Source organism: Stylophora pistillata, chromosome 1 (genome assembly GCF_964205215.1).
Source record: "Stylophora pistillata chromosome 1, jaStyPist1.2, whole genome shotgun sequence".
In the NCBI taxonomy this organism is placed as follows: Eukaryota; Metazoa; Cnidaria; class Anthozoa; order Scleractinia; family Pocilloporidae; genus Stylophora; species Stylophora pistillata.
The window spans coordinates 54,012,337-54,037,421 of record NC_142519.1 but is presented as its reverse complement, the minus strand read 5'-3'; the positions used below and the strand labels follow the sequence as shown (position 1 = coordinate 54,037,421).

The following is a 25,085-nucleotide window of genomic DNA, read 5'->3' as shown; positions in this document are numbered from 1 at the left end:
TTTATAACAGAATGCAATTCCACGGACAGGAAAACAAACAACAAAGCTTGTTTCAACCTGAAGCTTCAATCATACTCGAAAATATTTTTAATTAAACCAGGATTAACTGAATAAAAAACAGAAACAAAAAGCTAAATACTTTCGCCACTTCCTCTCGCTGCACTCGGTGTTCAAACGGTCATTATATGACTTGTCATGTGTCGGCAATTAAACCCGCCGCCTTTTACGTCCTGTGACTGACCTGGCAATTTTCGTCGCCCAGCCCTGAGAATCACCCGTAAATATTGGGCGCATTTTTTACATGATATTTCGAGATGGATCAAACTGAATGGCGTAAAAGATCACCAAGTGCGCCTTTTCCGCCCGGACTTTTCGCTAGCGATAAAAATTTGCCGTGAACTGCGTATAAAATGGCATAATGCGTCTCTAGCTAAGGTCAACAGTCCACCCCAACACCACTTCTGGGCCCTTTGTGTGTGGGGCCCGCGGTGCTTCTTTCTCGCTTTGTGAAGAGGATCGCATGCGTAGAAAAGCACCCACCGCTGAAGAGGAATGGTTTCCGGGGGAGATCAGTGCAGCCGTCGCTAATAGAGCATAAAGGGGGGGACTCTAGAAAATTGACTGCCGATAAAGGGGGGAGGGATAAAGTCCTACGTACAGAGCTCCAGCGGGGTATCACTGATAGAAATTATTATAACACAGACGAAATCCTCCGACCTTCTTGGGCCATATATAATTTCCTGTACCCCATTAAAAAGTGAACTGACTCAATGACTATGTGAATGTAACGTAAGATTTTTGATTTGTTTTATTGTCAAACAACGAAAAACTCTGAGTTTATGACAACATATGTTTTGCTCGTGCGGTGATTATGGGCATCACAATAGAACAAATTCGATTCTTTTAACTAAGAATCTCAGAATTTCAGAAGGAGGCTACAAAGAGAAAACTGTGAAATATAGAGAATATTTACATATCGAAATCCGACTGTTTTGTCTCTGCAGCTCTATATGCTTTTGACGGTTATTTTTTAATCGACAACAATTTCATAACTAGAAACCGAACAACAAAATCAACCTCGTTCCCAGGGCCTCTCATCTTCCAGACCTCTGGGGCAGGAAGATGATAGGGCCCGGAGCGAGGTTGCAATAAAAATGTGTGAAAAATGAAATATAAACTATATCTTCAACGAACAACGTGAAAATCATTTGCCTGCGAAAAACTGAGTTGGAAATACTCGGCATTCACAGCACGACCTGATATCTTGTTCGTAATCTTCCCACTCTTCCATGTAGACAGAAATTCCTAGGAGCTTGCTCAAGGCATCATCGCGCTCAAACTCTCCAGTCTGGCGGAGAAATGTAAACTTTATGTACCGCTGCACACATCTCCCAATGGCTCTAAAACAGAGACGGTCTGAGCTGTCACAAATAACTTCGTTGATAAAGGTCGGGAAAACTTTTGATGGTAGTTTGGTGGTTGCAGCACACTCCGTACATAGACGTCGCAAGTTGGTGTCGTCCACGGTAGAGCCTCGACTCCAGCAGCCGCGCAGGGTGGAGCTTGGGCTCGAGGAAGTCATCCGTTTCTGTCTCGACCCTTCCTCCTTACGCACTTCCGGCTCATCCAAACTGCGGCTGAAATCATTGCCGGCGGAGTCCTGCTGGATTTGCCTTGGCCGATGAGATTGGGTCTCAGACGAAGTAGCAACTGGTGCTGGAAGCTCGTCTGCAATAGCAAGGTCCTGAAATCTGAAAGAATCTGTCCTGTTTATGGCCATGTATCGTGGGTTGAAACCTCCTCCACTGATACGAAGCTTGGTTATTAACTGGGTTTCATTGAGGCGAACGCATAGATGACGATTCCGGCCGAGTAACCTTCCTCGATATTTAGGAATTGTGTTGACGATGCGACCGCAATCTGTTTCTCGAATTTTTGGCCTTGATGTTATTACAGGTCTACGTGATGTTCTTGTTCGGCGTGGACGCACAATTCGAGTCCTTCCACTAGATGCTGGTAGCATAGCCGAGACGACAACCAGGAACAAAACAAGTGACATTATCTGTTCAGCAAATGAGATAAAATGGGAGAACATTTTATGAATTACTATAACCATCAAAATTTAAGCGAGTTGAAATTACTGAGTGATCTTGATAAATAAACTGCAATCAGATTGAAGAAATAGCATTGTAAACCCTTAAAAAATTATAGCCTCGGCAAAGTTCGTATCCGTGTCTCCCAAACAGTAGTTGAAATTTCCTACCAATTGAGCATAAGAGGCCACAGTTATCTAACTTGAGAATCTTTCAGTCTCTCACCAATTGAGCTAATTAAGAGGCCGCAGTTCTCTAACTTGAGAATCTTTTTTAAATTATGGTCTCTACGGAACAACAACAAATGGGTAAGGCCAAAGTCTTATCATATTATCCGGTATACTGGGAAATAAACTAGTTTCCTTAAAAGCAAAATTTTCACCTTCAGATTAACAGGTATCTCCATGGTTTTCTAGATTGACTGGTGAACTTCTCTAACACGTGTGCAGCCTGCAAAGAAATATCAAGTACTGATTGAGTTTGGGCTGTTATCTTGACACGTCACCTACCTTAAGTGGATCAAATTAAAACACAAACAAAGCGAAAAGCTTAAATGAACATTAAGACTGTTTAGACAACTAGCTGTTTGGCAGCCATGATCAGTGATATCGTCCTTAGCCGAATCGCCGGGGGAAAATTTAAGGTCGACTCCAGTTTCTCGGATGCCAATCGTCTTTAAGGGGTTCATGCTTTTCCAAGGTTACTTTAGTTAATAAGTGAACCTCGATTAAAATTTCAGCTGACTTTAAACCGTCAGTCTGCGTTTTTTTTTTTTTTTTTTTTTTTTTTTTTTTTAATAACATAAATAGTTCGCGAGTGAAACTAGTTCGTAGTACGCCAAACTTGCATCGAATCCTTGTTAACGTCCATATTGGCTGATGTATAAATTCTCTTGCGTGGAAATATTAACAAGTGGCCATTGTTTGATTAGACGGCGCAACTGTTTGCAAACCCCTCAGGCAGGTCAGAGACAGACTTGCGTGACAGATTTTGAATGGATCCTTTTGCTCTTTCATCTTGAACAAACACATGAAGGACCTTAAGCACTCAAGATGGCAACGCCGAAAAAGACGTCGATTTGAACGAAACTTATACTTTTAGTTGAAATTCTGAGAACTGCCAGCCGGATGTGTCTGCCGTCTAACGTACGTATGAGAGCGGCGATGAATTCTTAATGCAAACTTTCATAATTTTGTCGTCATGGTTTCCGTTCTCGGACCACGCAAATTTTGGTGATCTCAGGTCAAGTTCAAGTTGTTTTGCGGAAGAGGGCTAAAAAATGTGCTTGAACGCACGTGCTCAGCTATTGTTCTGCCCATTAGATGTTTTGTTTTGTTGTTTCCTCGATACCTTCGTAGTCGTGGTTTGCTTTTTAAGGTTACTAGTTGACTTGTTAGAACAAAAAAATCATATTTCTTAACTCCTTTAGCCAGCTTTTTCTGCGAGGTTCTTTTGTAAAGAGTTAATATCAGTCTTTAGGCTCTGTTAGACCGACAAACGAATGCAAAAGCCTTTTACGTTATCACTTTTAAGCTGATATTTGCAGGTGAGGAAAAAAACAAAACGTAATTCGTCGAGCTTTTAAGTCATAACCGCTGTTCAATATTTGACCAACTCAATCAGGAAGGAAAAGTAAAAAGTCGAGTTTTCAAAGACGAAGACATTTGCAGTTATTGCTCAATCGGAATTAAACTTTCCTCAAAAAAATAACAAATCATAGTGATCAGCTTCTCATTGAGTGGAATTTTAACGGCAACACGCGTGAGTTATTCCCGGCGGATTTCTTTTGAAAGAGAAGCTGTATCTTTATGTTATATCATTAAAATAAAAGTCTAATATAAATGTCGACGAAACTTTATATTCCTCAACCCGTCTTCAACGGAGTGATTGAAGGAATACAAACAAAAATGAAGAGTATCAAATATATGAAAGACATGTCCGAAATTGAACAGTTGTGATGAAGTTGTACCAATAATGATAAAAAATAAAATCGATAGCGAATTGATTCTCACTGTGTAAACCAAATTATGCAAATAATCAAACGTTCTTGATTTAAGTCCCGAAAGAGAATTTTCTTGATACCGTCTCAACCTTGCAATAATCAAAAACTAATTTTTTTGGCTTGAAAAATTCGTCGTTGCTTGTGTGAGACCATTGTAGTTTATGTGTATGCATTTAGGCTAAATCTTATGGATTAAGTGAATATGACAACAAAACAGTTAAGTAAATTCATAACCCAATAGGACTCCCTGCTCATACCTTTCCAAAATCAACCAAAGCTTCAGGTCTGTTTAGCTCGCTTTTCTGTTGTTCAGCTCTGCATTTGTCAGTTCTAATTTTCCGTCAGCGTAACGACACTATTTAACCACCCAAGGCGGAAGAAACACAAAGCAACATCTTTGTCTCGAAATATTTCACTCCCCTTTTATGGCTTTATAAATAAATGATAATAGGCTTTTAGCCTACTATTTGTTTTGCATTATAATGACGCTTTATTGCTAGCAACCTGTCTACTTCCTGTTAATGCTTTCACCGGCAAGAGGGCGGACAAAACTCGGAGATTTAACCAAAAAAGGAGAAGTAAATATATAGCTAAGCAGGTCTGCTACTATAACTCGCTTTTCCTTTGTTAATTTTTTCAAGTTCGGATTAATTTCACCATGATTCAGTTGGAAGCTCTGCCGGCCACAAGTTGTGATGCAAAACCTCGTATATTGGGTTCTGAATTGATTTCGTGTCTATAGCATGTTTGCAGCCTAGTCATAAACACATCAGAAATCAGCACCGAACATTTTGTGTTAGAAGCAGATTCCCTGTGCAATATCAGGTTTAATTCGCATTATAAAAATATCATTGATCGATACCGATAAAATCCATCAGTATTACAATAGCGGCTGGTGAACAAAAGCAATCTGTCCACAGATCTTCATCCTAGCCTTAGATTGAAAAAAAAAAAAAAAAAAGTTCAGTTTGAAGACTTCGCGAAAAAAAAGGGAGAAACATTTCTCTTAGAATTCAAAATTTCATCCAATTGCTAGTAAAAAATAGCGTACTTCTTTTTTTCCCAACTGTTATTACGTTTGTGTAAAGTTGTAACATCTCTAGCTTACAACTTCCGTTGTTTCCACGCCAGGATATTTCCCCAGGAAGAACTCATGAAGTGGGGGAAAAATTAAAACATCAGGAAGGAGTTGCTTTTAGATCAGTAAAGACTATAAAAGTCGACGATCATACAATGTAGAAAACTTAGGCAACAGCGAAAGTAATGTTGTATACTTTGGACTTGAGTGTAGACTTTCGTTGACAAATTGTTTCTCACAGCAAAGGTCGAAATTGTAAGTAGACGTTAATAGACTGAGGCAGCATTTGAATAACACCATGTCTCTTAGATACAATAAGCAAATATCAAATTCTTTATTGTTTCTGGTAAATGTAATGTCTTGCAATTACGTCATTGTTCGGTGTGCTATTTTGGGTCCAGCCCTTATGACGTATAGTATAAGCCGAACTGTCATTAAAAGAATAATAACATAATACACGATGCGAAGATATTGATGTAATAGGATTTAACTGGGTAATAAAGCGGCAAAAACATGGTATTTTAACCCTTGTACGTAGGCTAAGGGATTGTACCGAACTGATATTGAAATTGAAGTGTTTCAGAAAGGAAAGAGAACTACGTAGCTACACTGAAAGTCGTAAACAAACCGATTTAGGAAGCAAATCAGCGGCCCCTTGAAAATAACCGGTCATACCCCGTCAATTACAATATACTGAATGGACAGTTTTTTTAATTAACATCTGTTCATCAATTCAAGGTATTTCTGTTAAAGGAAAATGTCGCCCTGTCTGGAGTAGCATTTTATTTTTCTTCTTGTTAAGAGCTCTGAAGAGTTTTGTCACCACCTCTATTCTATATTTGCTCTGTAACAATTTTTATTGAATGCGCTGATTGGCATTCATGTAGGAAGTTTGGAGGCATTTAAGCATCTTTGCCAAAGGTGACATTTGTTCAACGTAGTCCACATGTTTCATTAAAAAAGAAAACCATACTGATTCCTTCAACTAGTATTCTAGAGATTCTCGAGTTCAAAACCTTGGTGACTGGACCCTAGGAACTACTAATTATTTGTCAACTGAAGGGCCTGAGGGGGAGGGGGTTAGCTGCAGGATTTTTGGGGGAGGGGAGGGACTAGACGGTTTTCAGGGAGAATGGAGTGGAAGAAAAAAACAGAAACGTCGTATATTGACCAACCATCAGTTTATTTTCGATGTGCTGCATTCTCCTTTAAATCGATAATAGGGACCTTAACAAACCACGACGGCGACGGCAACGAGGACGTGGAAAAACAAGAGATCTAATTGGCAGAACAATAGCTCAGCACGTGCGTTTTGAAACTTTGTACATTTCTTAGCCGTCCTATGCAAAACAACAACGTGAAATGGCTAAAATTTGGAACTCAACGGCTACTTTATACGTCATGCTGAAATTGAGCTGTGGCGCTGTATGAGACAGTAAGCTCTTGCAGCCATTTTCTAAATTCTAACTAAGAGTAGAAATTCATTTTTTAATCGAAGTCTTCCTTGGCGTCGCCGTCGTGGTTTCTTAAGGTCCCTAATATAATCCTTGTTAACTTGCCTAACCCTAAGCAAAATATAATTGACCACAACATCGCTAGTTAAGCTTACTACAATTATACTCGTTTCTGAAGAGGGGCAAACCCTTGAAACGCTTTAAAAACCCCTCGAAATTCTTAACGGTAGCCAATTAACATTATCAGTTCAGTCGATAAAACCAAATTATCATGTTACAACTGCATTGTCTACTGTTAGTTTTTTTACATCTAAAAGGCAAAAACAAAATAACAAGTTTGCAATCGTAGAATTGCATCCAAATTCTATTTTGAACATTAATATGTACGATTCCCTCATGAATTTGATAAAAGTCGAGCCGGCGAAACAAAACGAAAAAACAAACAGCAGAAGAAGGAATTCCAGTTTGCGCACACCTAGTAGAGGGTGAGAAAAAACCTTACCCAATACCTGGGAAACCATCCGCGCGAGTTTCATGGGAATTTCTGGCATTCGCAGCAAACACCGATTTCTTGCGTATACGGATCCCATACCTCGACGTAGACATGGAGCGGTGGGTCATCACTGATGGTTTGATGCCACACATATTCCTTAGTGAAGTAAATAAAAGTAAACTCAAGAGACCGCTGGACGCATAACCCCTGGTGATCGAGGCAGTGTCCAGATACACATTTGACTTCGTTGATAAACTTGGGGAAAACTCCATCTTTCAATTCGGTTACTCTATTACATTCCGTACATAAGCGAATTAATCCTCTTTTATCCACAGGTGTACCTCCACTCCGACAACGGTACGATTGAGATTGACTGACGCAGCTCTCCAACCTCCTCTTTGGATATTGGTACTGTCTGCCTTTCTGGAAGGGATAGATTTTGATTGGAAGCTTGTCCTTGCTGTAGAGGTCCCTAAATCTGCAGGCATCTTTCTCGTTGATCGCCATGAAACGCGGGTTGAATTCGCCAACCTGTCGAAGCCTGGCTAACAGCTGGGTGTCATTGAGGCGGACGCAAAGTCGTGGATGAGATTGCAACTTGCTTCTGCTTCGATAATCGGGGATCTTGTCGACAATGATACTGCATTCTCCGTCAGAAATCAGTTTTGACTTCTCGGCCACTGGGCGAATATGCTTGTACTCCGTAGAAAGAGATCGCTTTCCAATCCTCCCCAAAGATGACGGAATTGTCACGCACAGAAATATCAAAGTGGTGAAGAACGGCGTCTGTAAAGTAAGACGCAGCAATATGAGGTGGGATCAATCGTTGATGCTTAAGAGCAGATCCGTGTGTGAAACAAACAAAATCGTAAATCTTCAGCAAAGCTGAAAAATTCAAATTCACTCCTCTTTTGCATAGAGATCGCCTTGAGTAAGTATATGAATGCCATGCAGTTTTTGCCTTGAAACATCTTTTAATTCCTGAGAAAAACGATGGAAGCCGTTTTCAACTTAGGCACAAGTCCCAAACACGTGCAAACAGGGTTGAAATTAGTCATGATTGACTTGCTCGCTTGTCAAAATACGGCGCTAGAAAAAGCCGTCATAGTTCCAATTTTTTGTGTAACTTGCCATGGTCTAAATACTATGATTTCATAAACATCAGATTTATCTGAGCATTCAACAGAAGTAAAGAAGTTATGGCTCTACTGTGCTTTGTAAGACGATAGGCGAAAAATAACGATAATTTTGAGCCTGTGCCTTTGTTTAGAATTTCGTAAGATTAAGAATGACAATACCCGAGTTAACGATCTTTCAAAATATGTAAAGTTTACTTAACTTTGGGGAAATGAATGTGGGATTTTATGTGGGATTTTTAAGAATTTATTGAAAATCGTCAACGAAATACTTAAAATCACGCCATGTTGTGTAAGCGTGACAATTAACACAAACAAAATCGTTTTTGTTTTAGAAATTCTGGCAACTTAAATGGCGTAAAGAACAATGCAAATAAACTGACCTCAACTTGGACATGATATTCTCGAATTTTCAAATTGCTTCATTTTACCGTTTAATTTCATTCGTGAGGATTATTGTGAACAATTAACAAAGAAGCCCGCCGCTGCAGCCACGATCAGAACTGGCTTAGTTTTCGACGAATTTTTTGTTGCTCACTTTTCACATTTGTACGCTTTATACTGTGAAAAAAATTTTCCTGAAAATTCTAAAGGAAACCGTAAAAGGGCTGACAATAAAGCCAACTAGTTCAAGCATGTGTTCCCATGCAGTTTACCGTGAACCATTTTGAGACTAAATGTAAATTACTTCTCGCTTGCAAAACAAAACAAAATTTGCGTATCAGGCTGGACAAGAGTTCGTGACAGTAATTAGTACATAGGGGGAATAAGGTGTTCTCAGTGGCCGAGATTGGGTCTTTTTGCCCTATGTCTCTTTTCTTCTGTTTTTGACGATCGTTGTACCGAAGTTTTCAATCAAATCAGTTCAAAACGGGAAAGAGGTCTCGATAGTTTTAATTGACAGAGCTACCCTTCGTAATTTGCATAGCGGCGCGACAATATAGTATGATAAATTTACGAACATGGACTGCCGACTATACTCCCGAAAGAGCAAAAAACCGCCATTATTTCCCCAAGAGCAGGAACACGCAAAGTATTGTCTTTCTTAAGTTTAGAATCTTTCTTTAGTTCACGTGGGAAATAAACATGCACTAATGAGGTTAATTTAATTAATTTTGGAGAATCGAACACCTCAATTTTATTTAAGTGATAAGAAAGATAAATTCTTGGTAAAATAGTTTATTAGCGATCCAAAGAGGAATCTGCTACCCCCAAAGTAACGCATTATTGAGAGAGACCCCATACATGATAAAATTCAACTGTCATGCGAGCTCGTTCAATTCGGCCTCTATGCAAATTTTTATGGTTTCTTGCGAAATAAATTTGCCTACAGTCTGTCAAACAACGTATAAGTGATGGACAGGATCGACAATAGAAAAATCTGAAAATAAGCTTTAAATAGTCGGCTCGGTCAGTGTTTTAATGAGTTTTGTCGCAAAGAACACCAAGAAACACAAAATTAATTGCAAAGTTAAGATTTTTTCAGGAGTAGCCGTTTTGATCGAGCCACAGCATAAAGCGACGGTGTAGATGTCAAACTTACGGAGACCGCAGAATGGAGGAAACGGCAAAACAGAAAAACTTTGGACTCACACGAACAGCTACGAATATAATTTGAGTTAAGGTTATTATACTTTCCTATATGCATCGGAGTCGTGTTAATTTTTTTTTATATCAATGTCATAGTGGTCACATATACATAACAGGATGGCGTGATTTTGTCCTTCTTCACGATTTTCAAAAAATTGTGAAAAACTCCAAATTCATTTCCCAAGCTAAACTTTACATATTTTGAAAGATCATCAACTTTGAATAAAGGCACATGCTCAAAATTATCGTTCTTTTTTGCCTACCGTTTTACGCAACACGGGAGAGCCATGAGCTTTTGACTTCTCTTGAATGCTGGAATTAATCTAATCTTTATGAAATCACGGTGTTTAGAACTATGACAAGTTGTAAAACAACTTGGAACTATGACAGCTTTTTCTAGCCTAGTTGTTTTGGTACGTAAGTTGAGGGAGTCATGACCTATTTTAAACCCGTGTTCGGTGTCGACAAATCGATTCCGGGACTGAAAATGCAACCTTTTCGTTTTTTCGGGAACAAATAGTTTTTTCAAGGAAAAAACTACTCGGCGATCGTATACTTTCTAAAGGCTACTTAAATGCAAAAGAACAGCGAATTTTAGTTTTTTAACTTTGCCATGCAATGTTTGTTTTTTTGCACGGATTTGTTACAGTTGCATCCTCCGATCGACTTTAACTGCTGTTTGTTCGGGAAACGAATGAGTAAATAATCCGTAAGATTCATTCCTGCTCTGTTGTTGAAGATACCAGATACAACGTGAAAGCAGATATATGGTCAGCGCGTGCTTCTATGAAATTGCTACGAGTTTTATAGGACTGAATTTGTTCGGTGCGAAATTCAAATTGGAAAAAAAGACAAGCAGAGGTGAATTTGTCCCAATAGATCGTCACACTTTGGGAAAATTCAATACCAGGATTTCCACAACATGTTAAAAATCCATTTTACCTTCAGCATTGAGCTCATCTTCAGCTCTCCAAAAACTTCCAGTCAACCAATGAAAGATGCTTTGAAAATCTGAAAAGTCAGCAGTTTAGGAATATTTGACCATCGTGTTAAATTTGAAGAAGCGTTAGTTTTTTAATGTATATAATGGTTCTCTTTGCCCTTCTCAATCAAACTCATGCCTTTTTCTCAGTTAATTGTTGTCTGTTTGATTTGTCAAAATCCGCAAAGACCACAACTATTTCGCTTTGGTCTGAAACTGTGTAAATATTTTTCGCTTATCTTAACTTAATTTTCAGCCCAATTATATAAACTTGGTCCTTTTAATTGAATTTTATTAAGATTAATATAAATTTTGATGGCATGTAAGCAAAATGTTGTCACTTTCTTAAACATGTTCTTACCGTTGATTCGATGAAGACCGAAGATTGTTTGCTCAAAGGAAGGTATTCTTTTGTGCGAAACCGTTTTCTTCTCTAACCCTGCTCGCAGTTGTGAATCTTTTTGGATAACTGGACCTCTTTTTAAAACAAATGCGAAGCGGAAAAAAACAGTCCAGAACTTTTCCAGGTGAAAGAAATTAATTGTGGTAAATTGTATCCGCTTTGCATCAGAATAAACAGCTAGATTTTTCCGCTTCTTAAGTAATTGCCAGAATCCTTGACAACCACGCCGGCCTAGCGACGCAGTATCAGCAAGATTAATGCTTGAAAATTAGATGTTGTTTTTGAACTGAATAGTAAAGCTCTTTAAAAACATTTCTTCAATTGGTTAAAATGGCGTAATGAAATTCGATTTCACTTGCATGCTTCATTTATTCAATAAAGGCTGCTAGTTTCTAAAGAAACTGTTTGGGACTGCGTCGGTGGGGGTAACGAAATAATTTCAATATATCAACAAAGTTGAAATGGTGACCAATTTACCATCTCGACTTTGTTGATATATTGAAATTACTTCATTTATTCAAGTCTGCTGACCATGTTTTACAATATCAATTGGCGGTGTTCTATTTGTAGCATGCGTTCCTAGAGATATGAAAGCACTTGAGAAGTATCCAGATTTCACGTCTTTCTATGCGGGAAGTATGGAGAGCTAGGTGACTTACCAACCGATTAAATTTCGCTAGCTGCAATGACATGGTAGGTGAATCTGGAAAATTCAGTTGCATTTCGTAGCTTGAAATCTTGTGTTCCGATTTATCCTTAAAAATCCTCGTAACAGTTTGATTCTCCCGTTACTCGATGTCACGAATTTTTTCTCTTTGCAGAACGATTAAATATTCTTACTATTTTTTTTAGCGTCGAGTCTTCCGAAAACAAGTTCAAATTTAAGATTCCAATTTCTAATTTGATAAATTAAATGTTATTTAGTTGTTCTTCTTCCCTATTTTTTTTTTGCAGACTTTTTAACATGTTTCTCTATGGTTAAAGTGATTTTTTAACTATTTTTTCTATGGAAACAAGCAAGTAAACTTACTAATTTGTACTTTTTCCGCTTTCGATAATGTCAGTTATTTTAATGTTCCCAATAGCAACGCCAAAAGTTTCCCAGGATCGATGAGAGACAAAAAAAACCTGGGCTGTCTAGAAAAGCCGATGTTCACATTTTCCTGTTTTGAACATGTTGTTGATGTTTTTTGCGGTATCTAAGACTCATTTCCATTATTCTAGTCTCGTTGGACTTTGAAATATCCTTTCGACTGGGCACGCTTTTAACACGGCAACACACTGAAAGTTCCGTTTTTGGAGGAAGCCCAAAGAGATAAAGAAGATTCCGCTCTCTAGAAAAATCGGTTCAGGGACGCAATATTTCCTTTCAGCGTGTCGTTGATCCTCATTGTATTTTCCAGTTTGTTGCTTCTATCGATCCTTTTTCGTATATTACTTTTCTCTATTGAAATTCACTATATCGCAAGGATTTATGACGGCTTGTTTTGTGTGCATGTTCGGAGCTGGCGGAAGTCAGCTGTACACGTGATACGCACAAAGTAATTAATTTGTGCGTCACTGACTCACTTCAAGCTCAGTGCACGCGACAAGCACTTAGGAAAAGTTCAATACCGTCTCGTTTTAGATAGAATAAAAACAGGTTCGTCGATAGCTTTTAGCAAAATAGAAACATCTTCTAAAAAAAAAAAAAAAAAAAAAAAAAAAAAACGTGTCGTCAAGAGATGTAAAAACATTGAACCCATCGTAAACTATAACCCTTTTCTCTAAGTGGTTTTTGACCGTCTACAATCTTGGTAAAATTTTAAATTTGATCTTCAAATTATTACAAACCATCCATTTATCATTTTTATGTTTACCGTCTAGAGTTGTTTAAGAGATAGATGTGTGAAACTTAATTACAATCGTTTGATTCAAGATGTTGAGGCACTACCAATTGCTAATCAAAACAATTTGACTTCTATATCATCATTGAACATGACGATGTATATGTTTATAACAGAAAGAGGGCGATATGTACGCGATTATGTCAAATCTATACTCCAACACCATAGAATTATTGCTTAAACAGTCTGAGCCTCGATCCGTATGAATTAGCTCAAGGCGCACTCGGCTTCGTTAACATGTTGGAAAAATTGTAAGTTATGGTTGTTATGAAAATTGTTTCGTAAGCTACATTTGGTGTCATGCGGTATTTGAAACTGATCAATTGTTCAACGAGTTCCAACGAATTGAAATTTGTCATGTTGTCTGCTCAGCGGTTATCCTTTCACGTTATGTAGTCCTTTTTTTGTCTGAGGTTAAGATAACGAATACAATACCAAGGAAACAAAACAATAAACTGGTTTTAAAAAGTTTAAACCAAGAAAGAACTCAACCGCAACTGATATGCATTAAGAAGCTAAACAACAAGAGGCCTTGTTGGTATCAATTTATTCGAAATAAGACGTCCAGCAGAATTATCGAGAGTTAAGATCGGGAAAAAAAGGACTTATTCCGATGGTATTCAATAGTATTGGGACTAATCAGCAAGTCTGCTGGTCTATCAGTGAATCACTTTTGCTAAGGAATAATTTCAACGCTTTTTGAGATATACTAAACTAAGATTCCAACTCTTCATTTTCTACATTATGTTAATGCTTTACAAAGCTTTATCAGTTATCTTCTTTTGACAAGAACACCACACTCACAGCATGATCTGATCTCATGTGGGATCTTTTTCCAGTCCTGTATGTAGACTTCTATGTTAAGCTCTTGGCTAATGACGGGGTCTCGTTTAAACATACCAGTATCTTCAAGGAAGTCGAAGGTAATAGCTCTCTGAATACATTTACCGGTATTATTATTACAGAATTGAGTGACGTCGCATATAACCTCATTGATGTAGGGAGGGAAAATATTGCTTTTTAGCTTTGTCATCGCGGAACATTGCTTGCACAGGTACGTAACTCTGTTGATGACATCGCTCGGTTTCCTGCAATTGCCAATCATAGTATTTTCGATCAAAGAACGCTTCTGTCTTCGCTTGCTCTCGATCCATGATTCAAAGCGTTCGGCATCAACCTTGAAGTGATTTGCGTCATCGCTTATCACGCTCGACTTCAGTTGGGCAGATTGAGGTTGATCATTTTTGGCCTGGATTGATAAACGTAGAGATTGTTCCGATAGGGGAATCGTGTCGGCGAGGACCAGGTCGTTGAAGTTTTTACACGCCTCTGTTTCATTGATGGCCATATAACGCGGGTTGTACGTAGCTTCCTTACGAAGCTTTTCAAACAACTGAGTATCGTTGAGACGAACACAAATTGGAGCAGATACAGAAAATAAATTTCGATTCTGCTGAGGAATTTCGCTCATGATCTTACCGCATTTAGCCTTACTGATTCTCTCAGGGGACCTAGTGGGGGTTGTCCTGGATGGTGAAAAGTGAAAATGCTTCTGAGACGAAGGCCGCATGGAAATAAAAAGAAACAGAACAAATACTTGGGCCAGCATCTGTAATTTAAGCAAAAAAAGGAAATGTCACGAAACAGATATTACTATAAAAAGAGAATTCAGAAAGAATCCATTACTGTCTTGAAAACGGAGGCACATAAACCAACCAAACTAAGGCAATGCACTTTATCTATCCTTTAACGAAACCATGGTTACAATGGATAAAAGAGGGTAAGTTTCTAAAGGAAAAGTTGGTGCTGAGTCGGTGGGGGTATAACCAGATAATTTGGTTTTATCCACTGAGTTTATCATGTATTATTATTAAAAATTGGATCATTGGATAATGCAATTGAAGACTTTTTATTGGCTTAGTCATTATGGTATATGAGCTAATATACCATAATCTAATATCTGTACATTGTAACATCCGTTTTCTTCTTGCAAAATAAAGTCGAGAAGATTTGTCTAATATCTTGGGGGCGTTTTATTTAATAAAACAATTATCCCACTCGCGCTTGTTGGATATGAGATGATTATAGCCAACTCGGCGCTTCGCGCCTCGTTGGCTATCTATCATCTCATACCCAACGCGCGTTCGTGGAATAATTGTCAATTAGCCACCGTATCAAGTTTTTAAAGCTCTGAGGAAGGGCTAATGCTCGAAACGGCAGCTTAAGATCAGAGGCTCTTTACGGTGGCCAATTTACATGATCATTATCATTTCGAATTATCAACTGATAAAACCAAATTATACAGTTACATTTGTCTCGGTATTACGAAATGATAAAAATGAAGGGTAACTGACAGTCCCTAATGATCTTAATTAGTTAAAAATGTCAAGATGCCATTCTATACGGTGCCATAATTCCCTGAGCAAAGATATCAATTATTGCAGCGCCGCTTTGAAATACTGAAGAAATTCCAGCCTGACTTTCGTTACTTAGTTTTTTCTTTTTTTTTTTTAATTAAATGACGCGCTCGCATGTATTAGATGAAATATAAACAAAACAAAACAAAACAAAAAAGGTACTAAAAAAGGCACTGAGGAACTCTAAATAGTTTTTTAAACATTTGATAGAAATGTGTATGAATAGAGATATCAAAACTGCGAAGGCCGTTTAACTTTTTTGATCAATTCCCAACGCGGGCCATAAAATGTTATTGTGAGGTAATATAAGAAAAGTTCTCACCGATGAATCCAAAGTAAAGAGACTTTTGGATTAAAAATTTAATCAAGTAATTAATCAACATTAAATGTCCACTATGGAAAACTATAAAGTTTACGCCTCTATTTTTGGGTTTGAGAAGTGTCAAGCCATCCCCAATCCGATTTTGGGATGGGATACAATTTTGGGATACAATTTGTCCGAGGCTCGAGGGTGCCTTTGATGTCGCAGCATGCTTTTCGCTGAAGAGTGCAGCTTCGCAATGAGGCAGCTCAAGGCTGCCCTTAAAAAAATATTGAACATGTCCTGGATCCCTCTTTTCCTTTCAAGGGTACTAATCTACTGAAGTCCTGAGATAACTGTTATGTACAAATAACTGAATCATGTAATACCAGTAAAGGAGAGAAGAGATGAAAGGGGCCTTAAGCAGTCAGGACGGCAACGCCAAAGAATATTATAAAATTAATTTCTACATTTAATTAGAACTTTGAATATGGCTGCATGTGTTTACCGTCTTTTACGGCGCCACACCTCAACTTGAGCAAATTTTAGTGATTTCACTTTCTTGTTTTGCAAAGGAGGGCTGAGAAATGTACAAAGTTTTAAAGCGTACGCTATTGCTCTGCCCATTAGATCTCTTGTTTTGCCTCGTCCATGTTGCCGTCGCCGTCGGGGTTTGCTTAAGGTCCTTTTTTGTCCTTTTTTTTTTCTTTTAAGGTCCTTTTTTGCCTAAGGTCATTTTGATCACGGCTCTTTCATAAGAGACAAAATGAGAGATAGAACGTCTAACTGCAAGCTCCACAACGATTCCGTAAGATAAAATGAAAAGGTTACATTTATACAGATTTTTTTGTTGGTTTGTTTGCTTTTTTTTCAACCAAGTCAAAGAAAAATCTCTACCAGTTTAGTTCCCGGTGAAGCAAAATTTCAGTAAAAGTCACCACATTACCCTTGAAGAAAGCCAAACTAAAACTGCGTAAGAGCTCATTTTAGTAAAGTTCCTGTTGGAGACGGAAGTTACAGCCCTCGTATTAAAATAAATTACGAACCTTGCTTCTTAGATTTAGTCTCAGCCTCACAAAACAGCTTTCCTTGGAGATCTGAAAATCAGTTTTGTCTGTCTCTACCCAGTCTTTCGTATTCCTTAAGTACAAACCGTTGAATAAGTGTTGACTCAACGAAACTGAATCATTGGCTATTTAAAAAAGAGGATTGAATTGAGAAATGTCAATCACATCAAGGATGTTTAGAATTAGTTTTACCGCAATTGCTTAGCTTGTCAAACGTGAAGCAAAAAGAAAAAAAAAAAAGGTTCCGTTTCCCTGCAACAACGGAAAGTAATTAAACCTGGGTGAACCTTTAAACACACTTCAGGAAGTCCGTAGACCAACATAGAAGGAGATTTTACCACTTACAAAAAGAAAAAGAAAAGAAATGGCGGTTCAATAAATGAAATGTTCTGAAGTATACCTCCTTTTCGCAATTAGCCACTAATTACAGCTAGCTATTAAATAACAGATATGGATACAAATTAGTTTTGGGCCTCTAAACAAACATTTAACAAACAAATGCCAAAATGTCTGGCAAAATTAGGGAGGTTGATAAATGAAATGTTCGAAAGTGTACCTACTTTTCGTAATTAGTGACTAGTTACTATTATGAAATAAATGATATGGAAACGAATTACTTTCGGATATCCAAACAAATATTCGTCAGATATATGCCAAAATGTCTAGCAAGGAATTAATAAGAATTTTTAATTCAAGTTGTGTCAGAGGCTGTCATTCTGCAACTTTTGTGCGGTAAATTGTAAATTACAGCATAACAAAACAATAAAATGTCACCCTATTGAAAGATGGTATGCCACGTCCTGGAGGACTGAAGATATGGCAGATATTCTGTATGCATGGTGAAGTGGGTTCTGGTTATTCATCGTGGTAAATAACACTTAAAAAGAGAAACGTAATCGTTTGTCTCACGATGTGGTCACTTGGCATATGGATTGGGACGTTTCGAATGCATATTGTTAGTCTGCTTCAGGCGATGACGTCGACTGAGTACGTGTCACCTTTATACTGTTATGCTCAGCTATGATTTGATGGAATTCTACGGCTGTGATTGGTGCATCTTACGGTATGTGTCACTCCACGAAATTGCGTATGCATGTAACGAGTTATGTTGACAAAGTTGAGCAGTAGTTCCATCTTTCAATCTTTTTACTTGTAAATAGTTTTCTATTTATATTATTACCTGTATTAGTGTAATGTTTATATGTTTAATGTGGTTTTTGTGCGTTGTTGCTCAGGGCTCCCATTGATAACAGACAGCTTTTTGCGTATGAAGGGGCTACCCTGAGCGGTATAAATTAATAAAGGTTCTTCTTCTTCTTCTTCTTCTTCTTCTTCTTCTTCTTCTTCTATTACCGTTAATTTATGAAGCCCAAATTTTACACCAAAACGTTTTAATCATGAGCTGTGCAGTGTATATTGTTGTAAATATTCGTAGAGGAAAGATCAGCGTTGATCTAAATGAAACAAATGAATACTTAAATCACGAAAAAGGATCGCATTGGTGAAATAAAGTGATGAACGTCTTATATAATTAGTTACTACACGCGCCATGTTTGACTAATTTATTGTACCATACTAAGCTGTACGGACCGCAAAAAATTAAAAGACGCTTTTGTTGCCAAATCCATTTGAAATGAAAATGCGTTTTTACTTTAAATTCTACTACTCAGTTGCTAACTTTGAAAAAGAAGGCGAGGACACAAAGGTACTCAATGACAAACAAGGTTTTTTTCTGGTGTTTCAGCCGTCATTCTTACGGTTGGTCCTAAAGAACCAGTCAGACTTTGTCACCGTAGGGGGGAGGAGAATTCTCGAACCAACCCCCCTCCCTTTCTAGGTGATAAGTAATGTCCAGTTTCTCATTGGCCAAGATCTGCGTCCTTCTACATTTGTATTTGTTATTTTTTTTCTAAAATTACCAACAGTTTCGTAAGGCGTACAAAAAGAAAATGAAAAAATCTATTATGTCGTCACTGTTTTACTGAAAGACACTATCGCTAAGGGCATACAAAATGCTCTAATTGTGCCCTTATTTGGTATTCCACAAAACGGGAACATTAAAAATTAAAGGATCGCCGAGATGCAACATTATGACGGCAAAGATTCCAACCTCGCGCGGGTATTCCCAAAGCTATACCGGCCTAACACGACTTGTGTCTATATCGCTTTTTCCTATTGTTCTTACGTCATGAGACAGAGTCTGAAAAGCTAGCCAGAATGTGTTGATAACAATATCATGGAGCAATATATATCAAACGGAGCAATATGTAACGAAATAATTTGAAAAGATCAACAAACTTGAAATGGTAAATTGGCCACCGTAACGATTATAAAAGCTGACGTTTCGAGTAAAACACGAATAAATTAGTGGCCATGTTCCCATGTTGCCACATTCCCACCAATCACGTAGCTCCTTTTTCTGTCTTTAAAAGCACACATAACACACAATTCCCCTATTCGCTCCGACGAAGGGCTAACGCTCGAAACGTCAGCTTTTATAATCGTTACGGTGGCCAATTTACCATTTCAACTTTGTTGATATATTCAAATTATTTCGTTACCCCCACCGACGCAGCCCCAAACAATTTCTTTAGAAACTATCAGCCTTTATTCAATATATAACAAAGGCTGTTTGAAGTGATTCATCTTAAATTCATTTTCTTACATTGCAAACAAATACTAGCCCGAAATGAATAAATAGAAGCAAAAGTAAGCAGTGGGGGTTGACCGATCAGCGGGTGAGAATTAGATAGTGCTTTTAAATCAGACCTAATTTTAAAAGACAAAACCTTAAGATGGAGTTAATATTTACTGAATACCTGCCATATACGAAAAAGCTGAGGCAAGCACAGACAGCCAGGGGCCAAGAATAATTGCAGGAAGGAAAACGGTAACTGTGTTGTCTCTTTTACAACGATATATTGTGTTATGTCACTTAACTATGAAATTTAAACGAGCGCTACTGGATTAGGAACATTCCGGTGCCCAGGATGTTGCCTGGCTCAAAAATGTCTGCGTATTTCCTCTCCTTGTCTGCTGTCAAGATCTGAAAAAAAGTCTCCCAATTGGAGACAAAAAATACCAGTCGTTGATGGCTACCTCCGAGAATTCAGCGTCGCATAGTATCCCATACTTGATGTGTGTCCTTATTCTCATCACCCGTTTGTTTGACATTGCATTAAAATTGATGGGAGAATTCAGGTAGTGATCACTAATGAGAGAGGAATTGAAGGATAAGGCCGCATGAATCATTAAAGCAGCGATTTGGAACTTTTATGTAAAGATATCAAGATGCTCTCTGGTAGTTTCAAAAAAGCCAAGCGTTCAATACGTTACCTGATTGACTCTGATCGCAGCACAAGCCAGTATTTCGGGGATGGGAAATGAGGTTATGGACAATAAGGATTATGTAAAAATTTCACTTAGCTAGAGTACTTTGGTAATTCTGAATGAAAAAGTTCATTATTCATAAAAGAAAGAAAAAAAAAAAACCATGAAACTATTCTTACTATCAATGAAGATGACCTTAGTAAATTCAACAAGCTCAATCAGAGCTGAAAGGCGTTTTACAGATAAGGAGAAATTTTGCCCAAATAAAACCCTTTCCTTATTTGGTTTTTCGCATCTGGCTTATGGAAAATACATTTTTAAACGGGGGATGATTTGAGAGACTTTCCTAATAATTGCTGGTTGTTAAACATCCTCACAATATTACCTCTCCAGGCGTAAGAGTCTACTTGAAATAAAATATGAGAGAAAATGTTAAAAATAGAATTCCTTTTCAACGTCCTTATAAATGTTATGGTAATGCTTTCAGTTGGAATTTGGAGTACCAGCCGTCTGTTTTAAAGTTTCTATCGTTTAAACTAACTTTCACTGAGTCGACGTTCTGTCTGTGTAGAAAAAGGTGAGTGACAAATATTTTTGGCCTAAAGAAACAGATTCGTGATTAAGTGTTTTGGGCATAGTGTTGCGATAGAGTGATCTTTTTTACATTTGATGTATGCTTTAAGAAAGCAAGTCTGTTTGAGCAGAGCATGAATAGAATTATTACTATTAAAAGCCCAACATACGAACGTGTTTAAAATTGGAAAACTGAGTTTTGCCGAGGTATCTAAACTGAAAACGATAACTGAAAACAAAGCCTCTATATTCAGCTCTAACTAAAGAGTCAAAGAGTACTGTCCATTAAGATTTATGTTAGCATTGAAAGTAGTTTACTACTTTTCGATTAGTTCTTCTTTAACGTGGTCATTGATCCTTTACAGAGTTTTAACTTTTTCATCGATAGGAATCGATCCCATGGCCACCTTGAGGTGAAGACAAGCAGTTCGATAATTTGTGACTTGAATTCCTCAAATTACACGGCAAATTATCTTTCAGTATTTGTTCAGAACCACGGCAGGTGAATGTCATAATATTTGTCTGTAATCTCTTAAACAAAAGGTGTTGTCTTATATATATTTGTGCGGCGGAGATTACAATGTCGCATAATTGAATCACCACAACGGCGGAACTCGTCACATAATAAATTTACAAAGAACTGCAATTTTTACTGGATTCCTGCTCAATGTTACATGCTCTTTCAAACTAGCTGCATTCCTCTTAAACGTTCTTCTCGCACTTTGCACGTGCCTTCTAAAATTTTACCGTGAAAGGATGAGATGAACATGATGCAAATACTATATCGTGCAGAGTATCACTGCGAGCAAGGAAGAGATCTTGCTATTGTGTCAGCGGCAAATCTTAATTCTTGAAACTGATACTTTTTAACGATAAATTCCTGCAGGCTTACAGGAAACTCTATCTCTGACTTTGCTTTCGAGTGTAAGTTGTACATATTTGGTCTTTTGTTGTTATTTTGTTAACGCCGAATATCTATAATTACCTCAAAACTATTTCCCTTGAAGAAGTGACGTCATACTAATCCCCTCCACTCGTCGATATTTTGCGATGTGAAACTATCATCATCGTAAGAGAAAAATATAATTAAGAGGCACTAATAAATGGAAAAATTTCATGGATGCCCTAGGTTGGAGAATATCAAAACAGATTTCAAATGACGAACTGGAAAAATTTGAGCCAAAAATTTTGTAAAACACCCGTTGTGGTGACGCTGCTTCTCTAATAAAGCTAATGTAAAAACAAGTAGTTTTAGCGACCCCATTAAGGCTCTGCGTTGGTCATTATATCGACAGAACGAAATCTTTTATAATAATTGATGTACTGAGTCTAAAACAATTATCCTTCTACCATTAGCTTGTATTAGGACGTGAAACAATCTACCTTGTGACAGAACAGACATAGCACCGCATAGGATGAAGGTAAGAAAGATTATTGGGAATTCCACTTTCTGTTCAGTCAGCGTACACTCTTTAATTGTCGAAACTTTCAGTAGTGTTACCATCAATAGCTGATACAGATAAACTAGAAATAAGGAAATTAAAGATCCACCATTTTAGAAAAAAGCCCTTTACTAAACAGTACCGTTTAGAGATGGCAAACAGAATTGTGGAAGTTTGCGGAAAGAAGATATACCCCTCAGACGGTTGCATTAGTCAAAAAAGCAAATCAAGCCAAATGAGACAATTTTGGAAGTCATCCAGATCAAATGAAATCTTGATAATCAAGGAGATATCTTTACTGAAACTTATTCCAAAGGTGTATTTTAAGTGAAAATATATGGTATCATTTGCTCGACAATGAAATGATCACAAAATCTATGTCATCTTAATTGATACTTACAGATGTCAGTTCAATATTTTGAACAGGTTCCAGTTGTTTGCTTTATAGTTTCAAAAGTGTTTACGTAAACGCAAATAAAACGAGGAAATCATCATTTAGAGGATATTTTCAGGAATACTAGGTTTGCGTTCAAGCCATAGAAGTCTTTCATAATGATTTTATGATATTTGCTGGTTAATGCAGCAGACATTCTTAATATCAATTGCTCAAAAGAGTTTACATAAACACCAATAAAACGTGGAAGTCTTGTTTTAGAAAGATATTTCCGGGCTTATGAGGTGTCCAAGCTATATAACTCTGTCATTATGATTTTACAAATTTTGCTAGTTAATGCACCAAACTCCCATATCAACAATTGCTCACGTAGCGTCTTCTGCTCTTTCACCTTGAAGTATTGAATTAAAATAGCTCACCTGTATTGTACTCAGTTTTCATGCGACACGACTTCCTTAAATATTTTTAAAAGCTAAGAATATATGAAAATCATATATTTGAACTGCGGTTACAGAAACGCACATGAGAACAATCTTCGCAGTAAGGGGCATAGTGATATTAAGACCTGAAAAAATATTCAGGCCTGTACGGGATTCGAACTCATGACCTCTGCCAGTGCACTGCTCTACCAACTGAGCTAACAAGCCAACTGAGAGCTGGTCATGATGATGATTCGTAATAAACCCGTAAGGTGATGAGCCTAATGCTAAGAATATATGAAAATCATATATTTTTTTTGATAAAAAAAAAAAAAAAAAAAAAAAAAAAATCGGTGGCGTAATTTAAACTTTGTTACTTTGTTGCAGCCGGAAACAACTGCTGTTGCGTTGTTATTTTTACTCATGTGTATCATCGTAGTTGAGGCTTTTTTCCTAAAGCATCACCCAGATGAGAATAATGAGAGGCAGCAGATACACAGAATTGTGATTGGGTCAAAAGAGCCGCGAACCATGAATAGAGGCTGGCCGGCGGATAATCGGGGAAGGCCTGGAAATAGAATAAGACAAAGATTTAGGTATCCATGGAGATTAAGACCCACTAAATCTGCGACTATCAAATCAAATCCGGACATTTGCAGAAACCACTCGAGGGTTTCCCGAGTGGGTGACGAGCCTGGACCGGTCGTGTGTTTGAGAAAGTCAGCACATGACCTTTTGGTACAGTTAGGGTCTCTTGGAGGGTTAAACAAACGATATGCCGCTGTTAACATCACTGACGCATGTGGTTTTGAGGATCTAACCACCTTTCCGGAGGGACAACCGAAGGCACCCGAGCATGGTACGAAAAAACCCAAAGTAACGAACTCGACGGAAAGCACTAAGCACCATGTATCCATGCAGCAAGCTGACGAAGGAAAACTCGATGTGGAGCGCCTGAAAAGGAGCATTCCCGCCACTCCAGGCACATTTATCCGTGGGTGTCAGGGACGGGGTACAATTCTAGATGGCACCAATTTGCACCGTTTATGCACCGAATGTTCAGCCACCACCCGTCTTGGTGACGATCGGTTTCCAAGGTACATCAACGAAGTAATTTGCCAGGATAGTGACCATCAGTGTGCTGCAAAAATGGGGCTTTGTTTCCAGAGGACACATCTACTTTCTTTCTTGCGATTTACAGGCAAGTTCGAGCTTGACATTCAAATGACTCACTTTGCTGGTAAGCCAGTGTATAAGGAGGTGTGGGACTTCTACACACAGGAGATTCGATCATGTTGTGAATGCGAAATGTACCCGGATGTTTATCGCGCGATTGCGTCAAGAGGTGGAGATGATGACGATGATGACGATGATGACGATGATGACGATAGATAACAGCAAAGATGAACGAGCAGATGAGAGTTGATCTTCTCAACCCCTTGCCGCACATCAACTCTTATCGTTGTTTTATGCATTTGCAAATTTACATGCATAAATTATTTTCCAGTTGGTACGTCATTGATCGTTCCACTAAGCTTTATTTAGGGACGGGTCATTTTTTTTTATCGTATAACCGGCAGACAGCAAGTTCCATTTTATAACTGTACGACTACTGAGCTTGCTAAAATGAAATTTAATTTTTGAATACATGTTTTATACATTCACTGAAATACAGAATTAAACTTGGCCAAGTCCCACAGGGGACCTTGCTCGGTCAAACCTGGACCTTGTCAGTAGCTGTGACGTCACTATGAATTCTCTCGTATCCTCATCCCAGACTCCCTTCCCATCCAGTGGGCCTCGTCAGACCAAGACAGAGACAGACACATAGAAAAGAAATACACTGATATAAAAAAAAAAAAAAAAAACCAACCATCTACACCCTAAGATCAGTAGGTTTATTCTCCATACTGTGCTCTCTACATTTCCCTAGTGGCTGACAAAGAGAATTAGTTTAACAATCCAGAGCTCCTTAAGGTAGTGATCATTTCCTTTATTCTCCTGACCTTAATGTGGGATTCAGGG

General features: G+C 38.0%; 4 protein-coding genes across 5 annotated transcripts; 1 reads left to right on the top strand and 3 right to left on the bottom strand.

The window, feature by feature from the left end:
* Positions 1-790: 790 nt before the first annotated feature.
* Positions 791-4,505, bottom strand: LOC148743110 (putative skeletal organic matrix protein 8). Its single transcript, XM_088762565.1, has 3 exons — positions 4,353-4,505; positions 2,476-2,543; positions 791-2,062 (listed from the first exon to the last, which is right to left on the bottom strand). Exons 2-3 carry the CDS (start codon positions 2,497-2,499, stop codon positions 1,205-1,207), a joined length of 882 nt encoding a protein of 293 aa, XP_088618691.1. The 5' UTR covers positions 2,500-2,543; positions 4,353-4,505; the 3' UTR covers positions 791-1,204.
* A 1,832-nt stretch (positions 4,506-6,337) lies between these two features.
* LOC111335397 (putative skeletal organic matrix protein 8) lies at positions 6,338-11,319 on the bottom strand. The gene is made up of 3 exons (XM_022941290.2): positions 11,190-11,319; positions 10,789-10,857; positions 6,338-7,906 (listed from the first exon to the last, which is right to left on the bottom strand). Exons 2-3 carry the CDS (start codon positions 10,804-10,806, stop codon positions 7,160-7,162), a joined length of 765 nt encoding a protein of 254 aa, XP_022797025.2. The 5' UTR covers positions 10,807-10,857; positions 11,190-11,319; the 3' UTR covers positions 6,338-7,159.
* Positions 11,320-13,645: 2,326 nt separating this feature from the next.
* On the bottom strand, positions 13,646-17,010 carry LOC111335389 (putative skeletal organic matrix protein 8). Its single transcript, XM_022941280.2, has 2 exons — positions 16,882-17,010; positions 13,646-14,726 (listed from the first exon to the last, which is right to left on the bottom strand). Exon 2 carries the CDS (start codon positions 14,724-14,726, stop codon positions 13,890-13,892), a length of 837 nt encoding a protein of 278 aa, XP_022797015.1. The 5' UTR covers positions 16,882-17,010; the 3' UTR covers positions 13,646-13,889.
* A 3,661-nt stretch (positions 17,011-20,671) lies between these two features.
* LOC111335398 (uncharacterized) lies at positions 20,672-24,790 on the top strand. Of its 2 annotated transcripts, XM_088762547.1 has the most exons (4): positions 20,672-20,809; positions 21,194-21,307; positions 22,162-22,226; positions 23,448-24,790. In XM_088762547.1, the coding sequence occupies exons 3-4, from the start codon at positions 22,221-22,223 to the stop codon at positions 24,453-24,455; spliced, it is 1,014 nt and encodes a 337-aa protein (XP_088618673.1). In that variant the 5' UTR covers positions 20,672-20,809; positions 21,194-21,307; positions 22,162-22,220; the 3' UTR covers positions 24,456-24,790. The 2 variants fall into 2 exon arrangements, with proteins under 2 accessions (XP_088618673.1, XP_022797026.2); XM_022941291.2 differs by lacking the exon at positions 21,194-21,307 and having other exon boundaries at positions 20,728-20,809.
* Positions 24,791-25,085: the final 295 nt, after the last annotated feature.

Excerpts from the sequence above, each read along its gene's own strand:
- LOC148743110 (XM_088762565.1), bottom strand. The coding sequence starts at position 2,499 with ATGGAGATACCTGTTAATCTGAAG. Across the intron at positions 2,063-2,475 it reads AGATACCTGTTAATCTGAAG|ATAATGTCACTTGTTTTGTT; the intron begins GTGAAAATTTTG and ends TTTGCTGAACAG.
- LOC111335389 (XM_022941280.2), bottom strand. The coding sequence starts at position 14,726 with ATGCTGGCCCAAGTATTTGTTCTGTTTCTTTTTATTTCCATGCGGCCT.